This window comes from Mycteria americana, chromosome 21 (genome assembly GCF_035582795.1).
Source record: "Mycteria americana isolate JAX WOST 10 ecotype Jacksonville Zoo and Gardens chromosome 21, USCA_MyAme_1.0, whole genome shotgun sequence".
In the NCBI taxonomy this organism is placed as follows: Eukaryota; Metazoa; Chordata; class Aves; order Ciconiiformes; family Ciconiidae; genus Mycteria; species Mycteria americana.
The window spans coordinates 4,435,419-4,452,500 of NC_134385.1; the positions used below are offsets into that span (position 1 = coordinate 4,435,419).

Below are 17,082 nucleotides of genomic sequence, written 5' to 3' on the forward strand. Positions count from 1 at the left end.
CCCCACGCGGGATTTCGCCGGCAGCACCGAGCCGGGCCGGGAGGTTCCCCGCCGGGTGACACCGCGGTCCCCGGCGTGCCCGGCCGCCGCACGGTGCTCCCCCCCACACACTTCCCCGCTCCGCGCAATGTCACCACGCGGGACTCGCTCCGCGTGGGGCGGCCGCGGTCAGCGCAAACGGCCGCCCCCACCCCCCGGCTCTCCCTGCGGCGGGGGACGGGGGTCACTGCCGGCTCACCCCGATCTGGGGGCGGCGGCGGGGCCCCCCACGCACACCCCACACCGCCCGGAAGGGGCGGCGGGCGGCGCTGTGCCCCCACGGGCCGGGGCGGCAGCGGGGCATTGTCCGCCCGCCGGAAATGGAGCCGCTGGTCACTCGCCCTTTGTCCCCGCCCGGCCCGGGGGGCCACGGGCCCCCGCCCCCGCCGCGCCTCCCCGCCGCCCGCGCCGCCTCCCCCGCCGGCGGGGGAGCGCGGCACGGGGGGGGACACGGCCCCGGGGGTGCACGGCCCCGGGGGTTGCACGGCCACGGGGGTTGCACGCCCCACTCGATGGACACGGGATGGGGCTGGGGGTAGAGGAAGACCCCGGTGTCCAAGAAAACCGGCTCTCCCCGCCCCCCCGGTGCTTCAGCCCGGCCCGGTGCCGGTTCCCCCGCCCCGCCGTGTCCCGGGGAACGGGCCGTGGCTCGCAGGTGGCTCCGCTCGTGGGGGGCAGCTGGGGGGGCGGGGGGGGAGGCGCGGAGAAACGACGTGGAAAACCCCCCGGTCCTCGGGGGTCCCACCTCCTCACCCCCGGGGGGTCACGTCTTCCCTTGACAGGTGGCCTCGCCCCTAAGTGGGGGGGGGGTCAACCCCCCCCCCCCCCAAATCCCTCCCGGAATGTGTCGCTATTACCGGGGGGGTTAATTAGGATCACGTGGGGGCGGGATGGCGGAGCGGGGCCCGGCGCCCCCCGGCCCCGCGGGTGGGTCCTGGGGGGGCGGGGGCTGCTATTGTCTGCGAGAATTTGGGAGCCTTTGAAAAAACCCTCCCGCTCCCTCCCACCCCTATTGTTGGAGTGAAGATGGAGTCAAACCTCTCCCGGCTCCCTCCCGGCGGGGTCTAAGCTGGGGTTTTTTGTTGAGTTTTTTTGGTTTTTTGGTTTTTTTTTTTTCCTCTTTCCTTTTTTTTTTTTTTTTTTTTTTTTTTTTTTGGCTGGGCTGATACCCTCAAAGCTGGCCGAGGAGGAGGAGGGAGGAGGCGGTAACAGCCACAACTCGGAATTTGCAAGCGAGTGTCGGGATGGGGTCTGTTTCCAACCAGCAGTTTGCAGGTTAAGTTATATTATTGTCGCAGCCCGCCTCGGCTCCGCGATTATTAATAACGGCGGCAGAGCCCGGCCGGGGGGCACAGGGACCCCCCGGCCCCGGCCCACCCAGCCCCGTGCACCCCAGCAGCGAGGCCGGGCCCGGCGTGGGCTCTCTCCCCCGCTGCAGCTCTGGGGGGCTCGGGGAGAGGGGGGTGGGTGTTTATTTTTATTTTTCCCACCCCCCCAGCCCCAGGATGAGCCCAGAAGTTTGGGGCCGGTGGCGGCTGCGGGGGTTGTTTGGGAGCGGGGGGGTCCCCGTGCAGCGGGGGGATGAGAGAGACTTTCTCCAGCGTGGCTTGCTGGGGGCAGGAGGATTTCGGGTTGGTATTTTGGGGGAGTTTTTCCCTTTTTTGTGCTTTTTATTTTTTTTTTTTTAATTTTTTTTTGCTTGTTTTTTGGGCGTTGGGTTTTTGTTTTTTTCGGTTTTAAGGTTTTTGAGGGGAGAACGGATTTAGGGCCCCCACCCCACGCACCGCCTGGGCCATGCCGGCAGGACCTGCCTTCATTTCCCCCCGCTCCTGGGGTGATATCCACGCACACGTGGAGGCAGAGCTGACCGCTCTGTTTGGGGGGGAGTTTTTTGGAGGTTTTTTTTAATTTTTTTTTTTTTTTCCCTTTTCAGCTTGGGGAACCCGAGCAGGATTTGGGGCTCCTGCTGCGGGCTGCCCGGCTGCGTGCGGGGCGGCTGGGCCGGGGGGGGACCCGCGGCTCCCCCAGCCCCGCGGCTCAGCGGCTCCGTGGGTCTCTTCCCCAGGTGCGAAGTCGGGCGAGGAGCCGGCCGGAGACTCGCCCAAGGCCGAGAACGAGCCCCAGCCGCTGCACGGCTCCGGCATCTGTAAGTGGTTCAATGTCCGCATGGGCTTCGGCTTCCTCTCCATGACCGCCAAGGGCGGCGCGACGCTGGACTCGCCCGTCGATGTCTTCGTGCACCAGGTACGGGGCCGGGTCCCGCGTGGGGTCCTGGGGAGGGAAGGGGGGTGCAGCCCCTGGCACCCCCCGGGGAAGGATACGAGGCGGGATGGGGACCCCCACGCCGCCTCCACGCGAGGCCGTGGCTCCCCCCATCCCAGCCCGGGCGAGCCGGGGTCCCCCGGGCTCGTTTCCCCGGAGCGAGGTGGGTGGCGAAGGGCAGGCACAGCCGCTCGCCCCGCCGCAGCCCGGGGCTCCTCTCCGGGGACCGGCCCTGTAAGCTGATCCCCGAGCGATTTCATTTGCTCCTCCCGGTTCCGTGGGGAGCCCCTCGGGGCCGGATCCAGGGGAGCAGGTGCCCGCGGGGCCGAGCGGGACGTGCGGGATCGGGGATGCTGCTCACCCCATGGAGGGACCCGGGGAAGAGCTGCTTTTCCCCCGGGTCCTGGGAGCCCTGGGCCAGGCGGGGGTGCAGGATGGGGCTTTCCGCAGTCGGTGGCTCATCCCCGGGGGGGGGGAAATCTCTTCCCGGGCCCCTCGTTTCGGCTGCGGCTGGCACAAAGGCGTGCGGGGTCGCGTACGTGCCCCTATGGATCTTGTACGATAGTGACAGTCTCATGTCCGGATTTGAGCCACACGGCACCTTTGCTGAGGGGGAAGCCCCACGCGTGTCGGTGATCCTGTGCCGAGGGAAGTCGTGGATTCGGGGCTGTGGCTGCTTGAACCCCCCGGCTGGCGGGGGAGGATCTACCGGGGGACCCCATTTAGGGGCTGGGGCAATGGGTTTGGAGATGGTGCCCGAGTCGGGGCCAGCGCTGGGAGGGAGATGTGGGGCTCGGCACCGGCTTGCGTGGAAAGGGGTCTGTGTGATGAGCGTGGCCCGTGTCCCCTCGCCCTGGGAAAGCAGCGGCCATCGGGGCTGGGGAGCAAAGCGAGCTGGGGCGTCTCTGGAGCAAACACGAGTGGTTTTGTGGGTACCGCTGGGAGCGGCTGCAGGAGGTTTGGACGAGGCAGCGTGATGGTGCCGTGTGTGCCGGCTCCAGGGAACCCCTGGACCAGCCGGCATCTCCATGGGCCCAAAGCCCCCCAAACTGGGGTCTGTCCCACGGTCTGCTGACGGGCTGGGGGTGCAGGACTGATCCCCTGGGCTGTGCAGGGCTCCTGGGACTGGGGGCTCCTGCCCATGAGGCAGCGGCTCCTGCAGACAGGGCTATGGAGGTTTGGCAAGGGAATGGTGACCAAGGGAGAAGCAAATCCCTTCTTCAGCTGCGGCGTGGTGAAAGCGCCTTGGTAGGTTCCGGGCCGGATACCCGGCTGGGTTCAGAGGCGACGGCTCCAAATCAGCCATGGAAAACCAAGATCCTGGTGCTCTGGAGAGAGCAAATGGATCTTTGCATCTCAGTGTAGCACAGCGGGACCCAGTGCCCGTGGGGGGAAGCCTTCCGCCCTCCCTCCCTTCTCCTGGGGGTTTATTGCCCCCAGACAGTCTGGTTTCCTGATTGCTCTTGCTCACATTCCTGCAGGAAAAGAGAATTAGCTGGGGTGTCTCTGCCAGGAGGATCTCACCACCCGGGGAGAGGTGCAGCCTCCCGGTGTTCCCCATTTTCCGGGGCCGGGGGAGCCACGGGGTCCCATGTGCAGGGTCTGCTGCATTCAGGAAATACGGTGAACGCTGGGTAAAAAGCGGGTTATTTTGGGTAGCAGAGGGGCAGCATGTGTGTGTGGTTCCCCTGCTGCAGCGAAGGGCAGGGTGCTCCCAGCGTGGAGCTTTGCACCACCAGAAGCGGGGCAGCTTTGGGCTGTTGTCAAGTCTTTCTCCTCCAGGTCGAGCTTCGCCTCCTGCCCCGCTCGCTGGTGGCACAAAATCGCTGCTCGCCTGCAGCGAAACAACTGGAGCTGATGCCGGTGTCTCTCCCGCCGTGGAGCATCCTGGCACCGGCTCAGCTCCTGCTTGGAGAGGGATTAAACTCGCGCTCCCACCCCGGCCTCACTGCTTTTGGGTGGCTGGCGGGGAAACGGGCGGATGCTCTCCCCATCCCCGCATCTTCTGCGGATGCTCTCCCCATCCCCGCATCCGGGCGCTTCCCCAGAGCCGGTGCCAGCTCCGCTCCCTGGGGAGGGAGTCAGGCCTGGGAGGGCAAAAGCCAGCCCCGGTCTGGGGGGGACAACACACCGGGCTCCGGGTGCCAGGCTCGGGGTGCTGTGCCCGGCACCACACACGGCTCCCCAAACCCACCATTGGGGCTTAACACCCCAGAGCCCCCCATAACCCGTTCCTTCCCCTCTTCATTTACATATGTGAATGATGACCCACAGGAAGTAATTGTGGGAGAAAGAAGGGAATTGGCCTCTTTAGATCTATTAAATCACTTTATTACAGGAACCAGGTCTGAATGGCCCTTCTCTGCAGGGAGCGCGTCTCCATCTCCCTCTCCCTTTATCTGATCACAAAGAGATTAAAATCTCGGCAGGACAGGAGACTAACAGGGCTCCTCGGGGCTGCCTTTCCCTCGCATTGTGAGCTAAAAATGAGGCATTTGGGTTCAAATGCCTCCCCTGGACACTGGAGATGGATTCATTTGGGGGCTGTGAGGAGACAGGGGGCATGAAGCAGGGAGGAGTGGAGCAGGTCATCCCGGGGAGGCGAAGGGCTGAGCAGCACCCGTGAAAGGGTGTGGGGGGGTCTCGAGGTGGCAGAAATCAGGCTGGTGATGGTGAAGACCCCAAAGCTGCGGGGGTCCCCTGGGGATGTGGCTCCTGGGCTCGCACCATGGCTCTGGGCATCACTTAAAGGAGTGTGGGGCTGCCGGGGAAGGCAACCCGGGAAAGGGAGAGGACAAAATTGGGGCACCCCATGGCCCCGAGGCTCAGTGCTGCTGGCCGGAGCAGGAGGAGCGAGCGCAGCCCAGCAGGGCTGGGGTTTGCAGCCCATCCCCAAACCTGGTCCCGCTAGCCCTGGCTGAGAGTGGAGGGGAAGGGGCTGCCCGGCCCCTGGGAACCGCTGCTCCGCAGAGCTCAGCTCTGCGTCTCCAAGCGTTCTCCAAGCCAACGGGTCTAAATCCTTGATAAGGCAATGTTAGTTGGGGTTTTTTTTTTGTTCCTTCTCGTGATTTCTGGCAAGGAGAGCTTCTGCGCACCGCGGGGACCCCGCAGGGGCTGTGGCCACAGGGCGTTCGGTCGCTGGCATCTCGGTGGTCCCGCGTGTCCTTGCAGGGATGTAAGGCTGTGCCTGTGGTTAGACCCGTTGGGGCTGGGATGTGGCACTCCTGCCCTGCCCGAGTGTCCAGGGCAGTGTGGGCGCTGGGGGGGCTTCAGAACCCCACGGTCCCCTGGGTGCTGCTGTCCCCGGGAGCCTCATGGGGCTGATGGAGGGGGCTGATGGAGGGGCTCCATCCCTGCTTGGCTGGGCAGGGGATGGGGCGGAGGGGGATGACGGCTGCCCTTCCATGGGTTTTGGCTGAGCTGACCTGGGTTGTCGCCCACCTGCGCTCGTGCCGTCCCCCTGTACATGGCTGGGGACAGCCAGCCAAGACGTGAGCGTGACGTGAGGTCTTGGGCAAAAAAATTAAAAAAAGCAGGCGTTTGGAGGCAGCTCCATCCCTGACCGTGCAGGAGAGCAAAGGCAGGGGCACAAGGGAGGATTTCTCCATCGGCGAGCAGGGTCCAGCCCTCCCGTGGGGTGCTCTGCTGCCTTTCCCCTGGGCTGGGGTGCAGGGCAGGATCCGGCCGGGGGGATTTGGTTTGTGCAGAGCTGGGGTGGCAGCGAGGGGAAGGGGGAACCCGCTCAGAGCAGCGGTTTGAGTTAGTCGGTGCGTTGGACCCGTGATGCTCATAGAGGCACGGGACACATTTAATATCCCACTTTTTCTGCTTTCTCATGTGTATCGCTCCTGTGTTTGCTCTCTGGGACCAGGGTCACCCCACAGCACCCTGAGGTGCCGGCGTGGGTGGCTGCAGGACCCGGGGGCACCAGGGTTACGCCTGTCCCTGGGGAAGGGAGCCCCTGGGCTAGAAACGCAGGTCGGCATCCCTGCTTTCGGGGGGAGAAGGGTAGAAGCAATTTCTTTATTGTTGAGGGTTTTTTTTTTAAATAACTGCTGGGATTAAATTGTATCGCATCGCTCGTGCGCCACGTCCTGATGGCAAATAGAGAAAGAGAGCGGCTTTATTCCACCCCTGAAACTCCCTCAAGATGCACACAAAAAAAGCCTCCTGTCTCTGTCTAAAGATTAACTGATGGCTGCAGGCACATCCCTTCCCCCAGCTCCCCCTCTCAGCCCCAGGGCGAGGGGCAGGGAGAGAAAACACCCTTAAATGGTCTCCCAGATAAAATGGCCCAAATGAATGGGATTGCTCCCGTTGGAGCCGGGGAGGGCTGGGATGGAGCCGCTGGCTTGGCGAGCCCCTTTCCCCGCTGCCTCCAGCTCCAGTGTTTCCTTTTCCCTATTTACTTGGTTCTAAGAATAAGTGGGATGAAGCCGAAAGCACTGTCGGAAGGTGCACTGCTGCTCCCGGCCGTGCCCCGGCTTTAAGATGGGAGTATGAAATTAATATGCAGCAGCTAATCCTAATTAGCTGCCCCCTGGGATGTGCAGGAGGGTTTGGCACCCTCAGGGTGGGGAAAAATACAACTGAAGGAGCTGAAGGTGTGGATTTAGGGCAGGTAGCTGATTAAACTCCTCACTGGATACTTTTTTTTCCCCCCAGAATTAGTATCTAATTGCTGGCTTACGGTGGAAAATTAAGAGCAAGTGTAGTTACTTTGGGAGGAAAGTGGCTTTATTTTGGTTTTACTTGAATTGGGGGAAAAAATCCTTGGGGATGTTGCTCCAGATGACAGTAGGGACAGACTGGAAAGCCCTGGAAATGATTCGTTAAAGCCCCCTGGGCTCTCCCTGATGGGCTCCCGCAGGCATCACCCTCTTCATCTCTGCACCAAGCCCCCGGAGCTGCGGCAGGACCCTCTTTCCTGAGCAGCATCCGACAGGGGCTGGGCCACAGGAAGGGACCGTGGGGCGACTCCTGCTCCGAGCCGTACGCGCACGAACCCGAAAACAGCAGCAGCGCAGTCCCCCAGCGCTTGAACTGCTGGCACCGGGAAGAGATTCACTGCGTGGTTTGGGGAGAGGGAAGGGCTTTGCTCGGGGACGGAGCCAGGCGTGGGGCTGTGAAGGCAAAGGGACGTTTCCCTGCTGGCCTCGTGGCTGGCGGTGGGGAGCCGAGCTGGCCCTGCTGCGTCACTGCTCCGTGTTGGCAGAGTCTCACTCTGCCAAAATCTGCTTTGGGGGCTGTTTGGAAGAGGAGACTTGCTCTGCCGGAACAGGGCTCGGAGCTGGGCTGAGGCTGCTCCGTCCCAGTGATGGCATTGCCCAGTAGCAATCGGAGCCGTGCCCCAAAAAACTGGGCGAGCATCAGCCCCCTGCACACCAGCTTATTCCTGGCGCAGGAGCCGAGGAAGGGGCTGCCCTGCACCGGCTGTGCCCAGCCTGAGCCCTGTGGGGCTGGGGGTGGCTGAGGGCTGGGGCTGCTCCCCTGGGGACGTGCATCCCCCCGGGATGGGTCCTCGGGGGTCGTGGTTGGGCAAAGGTGGCCGGCACGCCCGGGGCTCTGCGGGCTGCCCTGCACCCCGGCCAGGCTGGCTGCTGCCTCGAGCGCTGGCACAGAGGCTGGCTGGCACAAAACAAGGGATTTGGGGGGACGGGGATGCTGTGGGTCTGGCGGACAGAGGTGGGCAGAGGTGGCCAGGGTGCCCTGGGCACTGTTGTGGATGCAGGCTGAGCAGAGGGGAACACAGTTGGGGTACCCCCAGCCTACGGGTGAAGGTGGGGTGCAGTGACGGGGCGCAGTGACCCTCGGGGGGCTCAGCAATCCCTATGCCCAATGCCAGGACCTGCCAGGGGGTCCATCTTCCCTGGCCCCCAGGGTCTGCTTCACCTCTGTGGAGTGGGGGAAACTGAGGCACTGGGGTCAGGCTGCCCGAAACGCTCTGGGCATGACCCGGCCGTACCCCTGGCACAGCTCGGTGCCGCCGCTCGCGTTCCTGCAGCCGCTCTTAACCGAGCATCCCAACCCAGCTCGTTTTCCGAGGGATTTAAGTTTAAACGGCTGCAACGCTCCCGCGCTGGTAAGAGGCGAGGTGCAGCGGCCGCTCCGCCCCAGGCCCCTCTGGACACAAAGATGGTTTGATTGAGTGGCCAGGGCTGGCTGGGAATAAACGTCCCCTTGTGTCGCGCTGGGGAGGCCGCGGGGACAATGGTGACCCCGGGGCTGGCCGAGCCTCTCCACAGCCCGGTGGAGTGGGGGCGAACCAGAGCCTGGTGGTTTGGGGAGCAGCTGCTGGATTTGGGGTGCTCCGTGGTGTCAGCCCACGGGAGGGGAAGCAGCTCGAACTGCTGGGATCTGTGATGAGGGATTTGCTGGGTGGGAGGAAGAGGAGGGATGAAGGCACCCACGTGCAGGTGGGGAAGGGGGAACGGGTGAGAGTGGGGGACACCCAGTGCCGTGGGGGCGGTGGGCAGCGCTCGGCCGCTCGTGTGCTGCGTCTTTGTCTGCCGTAAATAACCGCGGAGCTGCCGGGGTGTGGGATGGGTGGAAAAGTGGAGAGGTGCCCGCTGTGATGCCTGGCGAGGGGGTGTCCGGGGGGCCACAGAGAGCTGGGCAAAGCGGCACCAGCTCTGCTTCAGTTCCTTGTCCCGCTGGTTAACTCTGGACCCTAATGATGACAAGTGAAATCCTTGTGCTAGGCTACGCTTTAAAACAGTTTTATTATGAGGATGGCAGTGCTTTGTGATCCCAAGGCCAGAGAGCCCCGGGGTCACCCTACCCCCCCCCCCCCCCCCCCCGGTACCAAAACCATCCCCCCCAGGACTGACCCCTCAGCTCCGCCATGGGATCCAGACCCCAAACCTCAGCACCCGACGGGCGAGACCCGGCTCTCCCGCAGCGGGAGAGCTGGGCGCAGGGCTGATGTGCGGAGGGGCTGAGAGGGGCTGCGGCCATGCCGGCCACCCTTCCTCCCCCCGCCGTGGCCTGGAACTCCTGGAATTTGGGCAGCGGGAGCTCGGCCGCCGCCGGCCCTTTGTTCTCGCTGGCCGGTGGCTCCCGGCCCTGGCCCTCCCCTGCGCTCCCCCTCATCCCCAGCATCCCCGGCTCGCTCCAATCCCCCCCTTCCTCTCTTTATTTTTGGGGGTGGGGGCCTGGGAAGGCTCCGGCTTTGTGTGTGGTGTGGGACAGGGGCTCTGGGCCCCTTCCTTTCAGATGCAGGAGGTATGCAGCTAATTCAATGGGCTGCAGTTTGATTACCTATCTGATAACAGAGGAATGCCAGCAATGTGTGTGTTTTGGGAAGGGGGCAGGGGGGATGCGCAGGGACCACCAGCCACTCTGCAGCTCACATCAAAAGGCTGCGGGGGGGGGGGGGGGGGGGAGCTGGGGCGCCCTGGCCGCTGCCCCCCCCCCTTCTTCCCCGGGGAGAGGGCGTTTCCTTTGGCCTTTTGGTGGAGGGGGCCGGGGGCCGGGGAGGCCGTTGTCATCCTCACCCGCTCCTGGAAAATAAATCGCTTCCCCCATCATGTTGCGGCAGCTTCTGCCCCAGCCCTCCTCTTCCTCGAAATGGGGGTAAGGGACGGCTCATGGGGGGAAGGAGCTGGACCTTGGGGTACAGCAGTTTGGCCGCCCATGGGTGATAGTGCTCAAGGTGTGGGCTGAGTTGGGGGGGACCCAGCTTGTGCGTTGGGGTCCCCCCTGCCACAGCTCGGCTTTGTCCCAAAGCTTGGGGCCGAGCGCCTGGGAGTTTTCATCTCCGCAGTGTAAACACAGCTGGGCGGGCTGGGGCTGTAAACACCCGATAAGGACCGGACCTGCGGGAGGCGGCTGGCTCTCGTCCCCCAGCCTCCGGAGCTGCCTCCTGTGCCGTGGAGCGATGCTCGCCATGGCGCGATGCTCAGCTCCTCCTCATCCCCGAAACACCGCGGCTGCTGCTGGGGTGGGGCAAATTTGCCATCCGTGGCAGCCCCCGTTGCCCAAACTGGCTCGCACGGAGGGTTTGAGGGGGGCCGGTGGGGTGGCACGGTGGGGACAGGGCAGGGTTGGTGGCCGATCTCGAGGTGCCAAGGCTGAGCCAGGCACCTCCTGTGTTGTGCTGGCAGCTGCTTTGGACGCAGAGCTCCTGCTTGGGCGATGCTCAGCATCCTCCCGGCGATGCTCAGCACTGGGGGAAAGCCGAGCTGGGGCTGGGGAGCAGTGTCCGGCCATTGCGCTGAGCGTGGCAGGGTGTTTGCCAGGGGTAGGCGGTGATGGGACTGCCCATCAGACCAGCCCTGGACGGGCAGAGGTTGCTGCTGAGCTCCTGTCGCGTCCTCCTTGTCATTGGGGACCTCGTAGCTCATGGTTTGGCTCTCCCTTTTGTGAGCAGGAGCAGGTCGGAGAGCAAAGGTTTCTGACGATCCCATCCGGACCGCCCTGGACCCTGTCCCAGTGGGCAAGTGGACAGGATGGATGTGGGTGACTTGGCACAGCCCATGGGGTCTGTCCCACCTGGAGCTGGGCCCCCAAACACAGAAGGGGGGGAAAAGCAGCAGAAAAAGGAGCCTTGAGGGTTGTTCCTCAAGCTCTGCTGCATTCCCACTTCCCTCGCGTGCCCACGGACACACACAGGTCTTGCAAGACCCCACCGAAAAAAATTCACTCCTAAAACCCAACAACTCCATTTCCTCCCTCTCTGCTTTTATGTGGGGTGTCTCCACGTGGGTCCTGGGGAGATTTAGGGGTGGAAGAGGGGGAGGGAGAGGGGAACCATTCGGGCCTGCCCGTCCCCGGGCAGCGTGCGCCCAGAGGCTCGGTGCGGGAAGGATGGGCGGCCGCAGCCCACGTGACGGGAACTCGCCAGGCCATGAATGGGGGAGATGCTCCATTCATAAATGCAGGGTCTTGCTGCAGCCGCCTGCACTGGCTCTGCCGGGAGTGGCTCTGCCCCACTGGAGCTGCTCCTCCCTCTGCCAGCAAATCCCCCTTAACTCTTTGCTCGTGCTCGTTTGGGCTCCGCTAACGAAGTTGAGCGAAAGCCCTGCTCAAATCGCTGCGTGGGATGCAGCAGTTCTGGTCCGGCGGAGCAGGCAGTGATGCTCAGGGCAGTGCTTGCTGGCCCGGGGTGGCAAGAGATGTTGGCCACATCGCCCGTTTCAGCTCCTTATGAATTTGTTCTGCTAAAATGGATGGAGTTCATGAACGTGGAGTGGATTTTTCTATCATGTCACAACCCCCCTCCCCAGCCTGGATCTGAACTCCTGAGTTGGATTGCACAGTGATGACTGATGTGGCGATCCTGGGAGGGACAGGAGATGCCCCCAGCAGTGACGATCCAGGGCCAAAAGGCTGCTTAATTAATTACTGGGGGCATTTAAAGGGCTTGAACCAAGGTGAGCTGCAGCGAGGGGGCTGCAGTGCAGGGGGCTGGCTGGGACCCTGGGCTGGCAGCATCAGTTTCCAGCCTCCTGGCCTTGCTGCGGGTCTTGCCACGAGCGGGGTTGCACATGCCTGTGCAAAGCCTCGAGATCCTTTTGTCTTTTTAAAATGATGTTTTGGATTTCCCTGCGAGCATCCCCAGCCCAGGGAGTGTCGGGAGGTGCAGGGACAGCTCTCGCTCCCCAGCGCCGGGCTGGGTGGGAGAAGGGGGCTGTTTTGCAGTGCTGAGAGCCGGCGTTTTGCAGGGAGCGCTGCTGAAATTTGGGTCAGAGCTGGCTCTGCTGGCCCTTGCTTGCCAAACCAGCGAGCCCCACTCGGCCGGGTGTCTCAGCTCACTGAAGGCTCTGTGTTATCAAACCAGGCTCCAGAGATTTTAGGGAGATGAAGGTGCCTGGTTGAGCTTGGTCCCCGATGTTCGTCCCCTCACAAGGGGCAGGCATGGAGGACGTTGGCAGCTCTCGTGCCACAGGAGGTGTTTGCTGGGCTTGGGGCTTCTCGTGTGCCCAGCGGACACCCCAGCTCGGTGCTGACCCCTGTCCTTTCCCCGTGCCCCCCCAGAGCAAGCTCCACATGGAGGGTTTCCGCAGCCTGAAGGAGGGCGAAGCTGTCGAGTTCACCTTCAAGAAGTCATCCAAAGGTTTGGAGTCCATCCGGGTGACCGGCCCGGGGGGCGTCTTCTGCATCGGCAGTGAGAGGAGACCCAAGGGCAAGAGCCTCCAGAAACGCAGATCGAAAGGAGACCGGTAAGGGGCAGCTGGGGCCTGATCCGGGGCAGGGTCCGAGCCCTGCGGGCAGCAGGAGCTGCCCGGCACACTGCCTGCGGCACGGGGATGGGCTCGGGTCCGGTGGGGCGGGCAGCAACCCTTCCTCTGGGAAAGTGGCTTCCTTCGGCGGTTAATGAGTGGCAGATGCAGCTTGGTGGGGAAAGGGCAGCAAACCAGCAGCGAAAGGGCAGGGGTCAGGGACACCCCGGGCGGCCGCTCCCCTCGTCTGGGGGAGCCGTGCTGGGCAGGGGTAATTTTCTCGAAGAGAAACCCTTCCTTGTGGGAAGGAAATGGCCGGACGTCCTGGCAGCCTCTCCCATGGTGAGGCTGGGAGCCCCGGGGCGAGTTTCTGGCCAGCCCTTCATCCCCCCTCTCCTCTCCCATCCTCTCCATCCTGGCTGCCCGGGGATGCCTCATCCCGGCTTTCCCAGCGGATGCTGCCCTCCCCACCCGGCTGTTCTCACAAGCGGGTTTTAAAATTAGTTGGAAAGGAATTGGGAAGGAAAAGGAAAGAGAAAAGGGTTGTGGCTGTCCTAGACGGATGCAGGCTTTAAAATAGACAACAAGGCAGCTCCCTCTGCCCACACCACTCTGGTGTGAAGGTGGCACCTGGGGGACGAGTTCTGCGAGGGTACAGCCATGAGAGAAGCCACCTTTGGGGTTGTCCCCACACCGATGGCCACGGTCCCTGCAACCGTTCTCCTGGCTGGGGCTGTCAGTCGTCCTATTGCCTGTTCTTGCTCTGCCGCAGGCTTTTGGTCCGTACCGGGTAACCCTGGGTGCAGGGTCTGTAGACACAGGAGCCACAACCACGACGGAGCCAGAGGGGTGGAAGCCCCCGATGTCCCCGAGTGCTTGGTTTCGGTGCAGGGGTTTGCTGCCATCTCCTGGGTACCAGCAGCACCACTGAGCCAGTCCCAAACTGGCCGTGCTGGAGCTGGGGCTCTGCAGGGACCAAACCCAGGGCCCCTATCTGTCCCCAAAGAGCCGACCCCACGTCCCTGCAGCAGCCAGGCCATTTTGAGCCCAGCTCTGGCTGCGAAGCCAGATGGGTCCCACGCACGGCCATGGCAGCATCCCACCTCATTTTGTTTCTCCTCCTCGAATCTCTCTCCTCCCCCCCCCGCAGATGCTACAACTGCGGCGGGCTGGACCACCATGCCAAAGAGTGCAAGCTCCCGCCGCAGCCCAAGAAATGCCACTTCTGCCAGAGCATCAGCCACATGGTCGCCAACTGCCCCGCGAAAGCACAGCAGTCCCCCAGCTCCCAGGGAAAACCTGCCTACTTCCGAGAGGAGGAGGACATGCACAGCTCGGCCCTCCTCCCCGAAACCCGGGAATGATGGCGGATAGTGGGGAGGGGGGGCTTCCACCGGGATGAAAAGGCTTTGGCAAGGCAACGGGCAGCCGCGGGGGCTCGGAGGAGGGAGGGTGGGGTGAAGGACCGGGGAGGGAAGACGGCAGTGCTAATGGCGGGGACCCGGCGTCCCTGCACAGACCTTTTCCCTCTGTTCCCAGCCCGGGGAAAGCCCTGCTTTAATCGGGACGGCTCGTTCCAAAAATAGGGGAAGGCAGCACTCAACACACCTCTTCCAGCTAACAACCCCCCCATATTTGATTAATCTTTATTCTTTTCCTAAACGAAGCCAGGCAGTAGTGTCTCTGGGAGGAGGAGCAGAGAAGCAACATCTCAGGGAGGAGCTCATGGCTCCTTGTTCTCCTGAGCTTCAAACAGGCTCCGGCACAGCTTGGATGAGCTGCAGGGGACCCGCTCCTACGCCTGCCCCATCTCTCTGCCCCAAGGAGGGAGGCTGAGGGGGGAAGGCTGGCTGCAGAGCGCTGGGGAGATGCCCGTGGGCTGGCCCCGCGGGTCCCTCTGCTGCTCGTGGCTTCTAATTTGCAGGTTGATGCAAGGATTTGCAGTTTTTTCATGGTCACCCCATTGCTGAAACCAGCAGAGTACAGATTTGGGCTCAGTCTGGAAGGAAATGGGGCATCTCTCGGGGCTGGGCTAAGGCTTGCCCACTTGCTCGTGGGCTGCGAGCTGTGGCTTGGGGGAGATCAAGTCAAAAGAAAACATTTCTTTTTTTTTTTTTTTTTTGCCCCCCTAAGCCTTCCCAAGTGCCAGCCCAGAGAGCGCAAAGTGTTTTATGCAGCCACCTCTTCCCCTCTAAGGCTTCTCCCTGCCTCCGAAACACGGAGCTGGGAAGGGAGAGGGCTTCATGGAGCAGAAATGCTCTTCGTTAAGCCTTGGGCACCAGATATGGGGCAGAGCCGGCTCCCGGGGATGTTGCTGGCAGCGTTTTCCTCGGAGACCATGTACGCAACCCAGCCGGGGCTCATGCAGATCCAGCCGTGGCTTGATCCAGACACCAGACTGCCTGGGTCTTCCCACGGGCTGTGGATCAAACCCACGCAGGACAAAAACGCGCCTCTGCTCCTCCTGCCCATCCCACGCTCCAGAAACCGATGGCTCCTGGGCTGAGCCTCCCCAGGGGCAGAGGAAAAGGGTGCCCCAGGTCGTTAGCGGCTGCTGTCCTCCCTCCCCACCGGCCCCCCCAAGTCTTGCCTTTATTTATTGGCCCCGGTGGACAGCCCTTCTCCCGGGGCAGCCCCCCCGTCCGTGCCGAAGCCAACGCCAAGTGAAACCTGCACTAGGACGTGCGTGAATGACGTATCTTTGGGTTTGTTTGTCGTCTTTGTTTTGGGTCTTTTTTTTTTTTTTTTAATATAAATATTCTGTTTTTGTATTTTTGTATATTTTAATCTTTAAGAAAAGAAAAAAAAAAAAGAGAGAGAAAGGACATAATTCCTGCAACTTATTCTCAGGTATTCGAGCAATCTCAGGGATAAAATGCCTCTGTAGCCCAGTGCTGGACAGAGAGGAGGGTTTTTTCTAACAGCACAAAGATGTGATGAAGTTTGTATTGGAAGTGTAGACCTACCTCACTGGATGTTCGCTAGGTGGACTGACGTGTTGTCGAGCTTTTCAGTTGTGTTTTTTGGTATGTTTGGGATTTGTTTTCTTTTTAACTGTATTTTAATAGAGTCTCTTTCCCTTCCCCACGGACTGAGGAGGAATTTGGGTCTGTAGATCCGTGTGTGGGGATGGAGAAGCCAGGCAGTGCCACGGGGCAGGGAACAGCTGCTAGAGCCCGTGTCGGCTCCCCAACTCCAGATTTTCTCCCAGCCTGGTGGCTTTTGAGGACTGTCCTCCATTTCTCTCTCCTGTTTACTCTCACACATCCCCTCCCTGCCATCCTGATGGGAACGCTCCAGTCCGCCCCGTGCCCAAATCCTCCCGTCGCCCACGGGCTGGGATGTCGCACAGGCTCCCAGCAGGCTGGTGCTGTGTGGCTGGGGGTCGGAAAGCCAGGATGGGGGTCCCAGCCTGTTCAGGGGGTCCCAGCCTGTTCAGGGGGTCCCAGCCTGTTCAGGGGGACGTGGCAAGAGCAGACAGCGGCCAGGGAGGTTGTTGGGAGACTGAGGGTTATCCTCAATCCCCTGCCCTAACTTGCGCTCGAGCAAAGGGCCGGCTGGCTGCCCGTGACCTCCTAGGACGAGGGACCTGGTGCCAAGGTGTGGACCCAAGTCCAAGAGCGGTGCAACTGCTCCATCTTTCTCCTCCCTTCCCGGCTTCCCCCAAATGCTGGCTCATGACGGCTGGGGGGAACACTGGAACCCTGGTTTTGGGGCATTAACACTCCACTTTGCAGCCCGGGGGCTGGCTGGAGCCTTCCCAGGGAGGGCGTCTCGCCGTGCCGGCGTGTCAGGACGCGGGCACGGTTTCTGCTGTTTTTTAGGTAGCGATAGGTTTAGATGTAGAGCAGGGCTGGAACAGACGGGGAGGACCTACTCCATCCTCGCCGATGAGGGTCACCGGCGGGGATTTGCTGAGGCTGCTGGAGCCCGGTGACCCCTCTCGGGCTTTGCTCTGCCCTACGGCACGCAGGCACCGGGGGGATGGAGAGCGGCTCCCCAGCCGCTTGCCTGCCCTGCTCCAGTAGTTGTTATGGTGAGGTGGTGGTCTCTTCTTGGGAGGGTGGGGGGAAGGACTTTTTTTAGTTCTTGACTAGCAACGGGATCTATACAAAACTACTTCAGGAAAACGGCTTTTGTCTGAACGGGGTAAATGCAATAGAGCGCACTGGGCTGCGTGTCTAAGCCTGGGCCTCGGTCCCGCTGCCGCGTTGCGGGGGGCTGTTGGCCTTCCCCTGGCACCTCGGTTGTGCCGGGGAAACTGCTGCCCCCCTAATTCTTGTATCTGTCTTGAAGAATCGTGTAGGACCTTTCCCCCCTCGCCCCCGGTTTAATGGTTTGGTGATTTTTCTGCTAGATGTCTAGTGTGTGTAAATACCTCTGTAAATCTTTCCATTTTCTCTCAGTATTCTCCTTGATTATTGTTTACAAAAGTAAGAGGGAAAAAAAAAAAAAAAAAGAAAAAAAAATAGCCAAAGCATCTAATAGGTTATGGACCAGGGAGACAGGATCTTCTCTGCGTACTCTGCCTTGCAACTCTGTGTGGGGATATGAGCTCTGTAACCATCCCTGGCCTCGGCTAAAGCAAATAGCAAACGGCTTAGAGAATCACTCAGGT

At 62.0% G+C, this 17,082-nt stretch overlaps 1 protein-coding gene across 1 annotated transcript; it reads left to right on the plus strand.

The window, feature by feature from the left end:
* Positions 1 to 1,283: 1,283 nt before the first annotated feature.
* On the plus strand, positions 1,284 to 13,828 carry LIN28A (lin-28 RNA binding posttranscriptional regulator A). The gene is made up of 4 exons (XM_075522165.1): positions 1,284 to 1,314; positions 2,105 to 2,283; positions 12,280 to 12,464; positions 13,615 to 13,828. Exons 1-4 carry the CDS (start codon positions 1,284 to 1,286, stop codon positions 13,826 to 13,828), a joined length of 609 nt encoding a protein of 202 aa, XP_075378280.1.
* Positions 13,829 to 17,082: the final 3,254 nt, after the last annotated feature.

Bases quoted from the DNA above. Each gene is read 5' to 3' on its own strand.
- LIN28A (XM_075522165.1), top strand. From the start codon at position 1,284: ATGGGGTCTGTTTCCAACCAGCAGTTTGCAG. The intron at 2,284-12,279 runs GTACGGGGCCGG...GTGCCCCCCCAG, and splicing joins TCGATGTCTTCGTGCACCAG to AGCAAGCTCCACATGGAGGG. The intron at 12,465-13,614 runs GTAAGGGGCAGC...CCCCCCCCGCAG, and splicing joins CGCAGATCGAAAGGAGACCG to ATGCTACAACTGCGGCGGGC.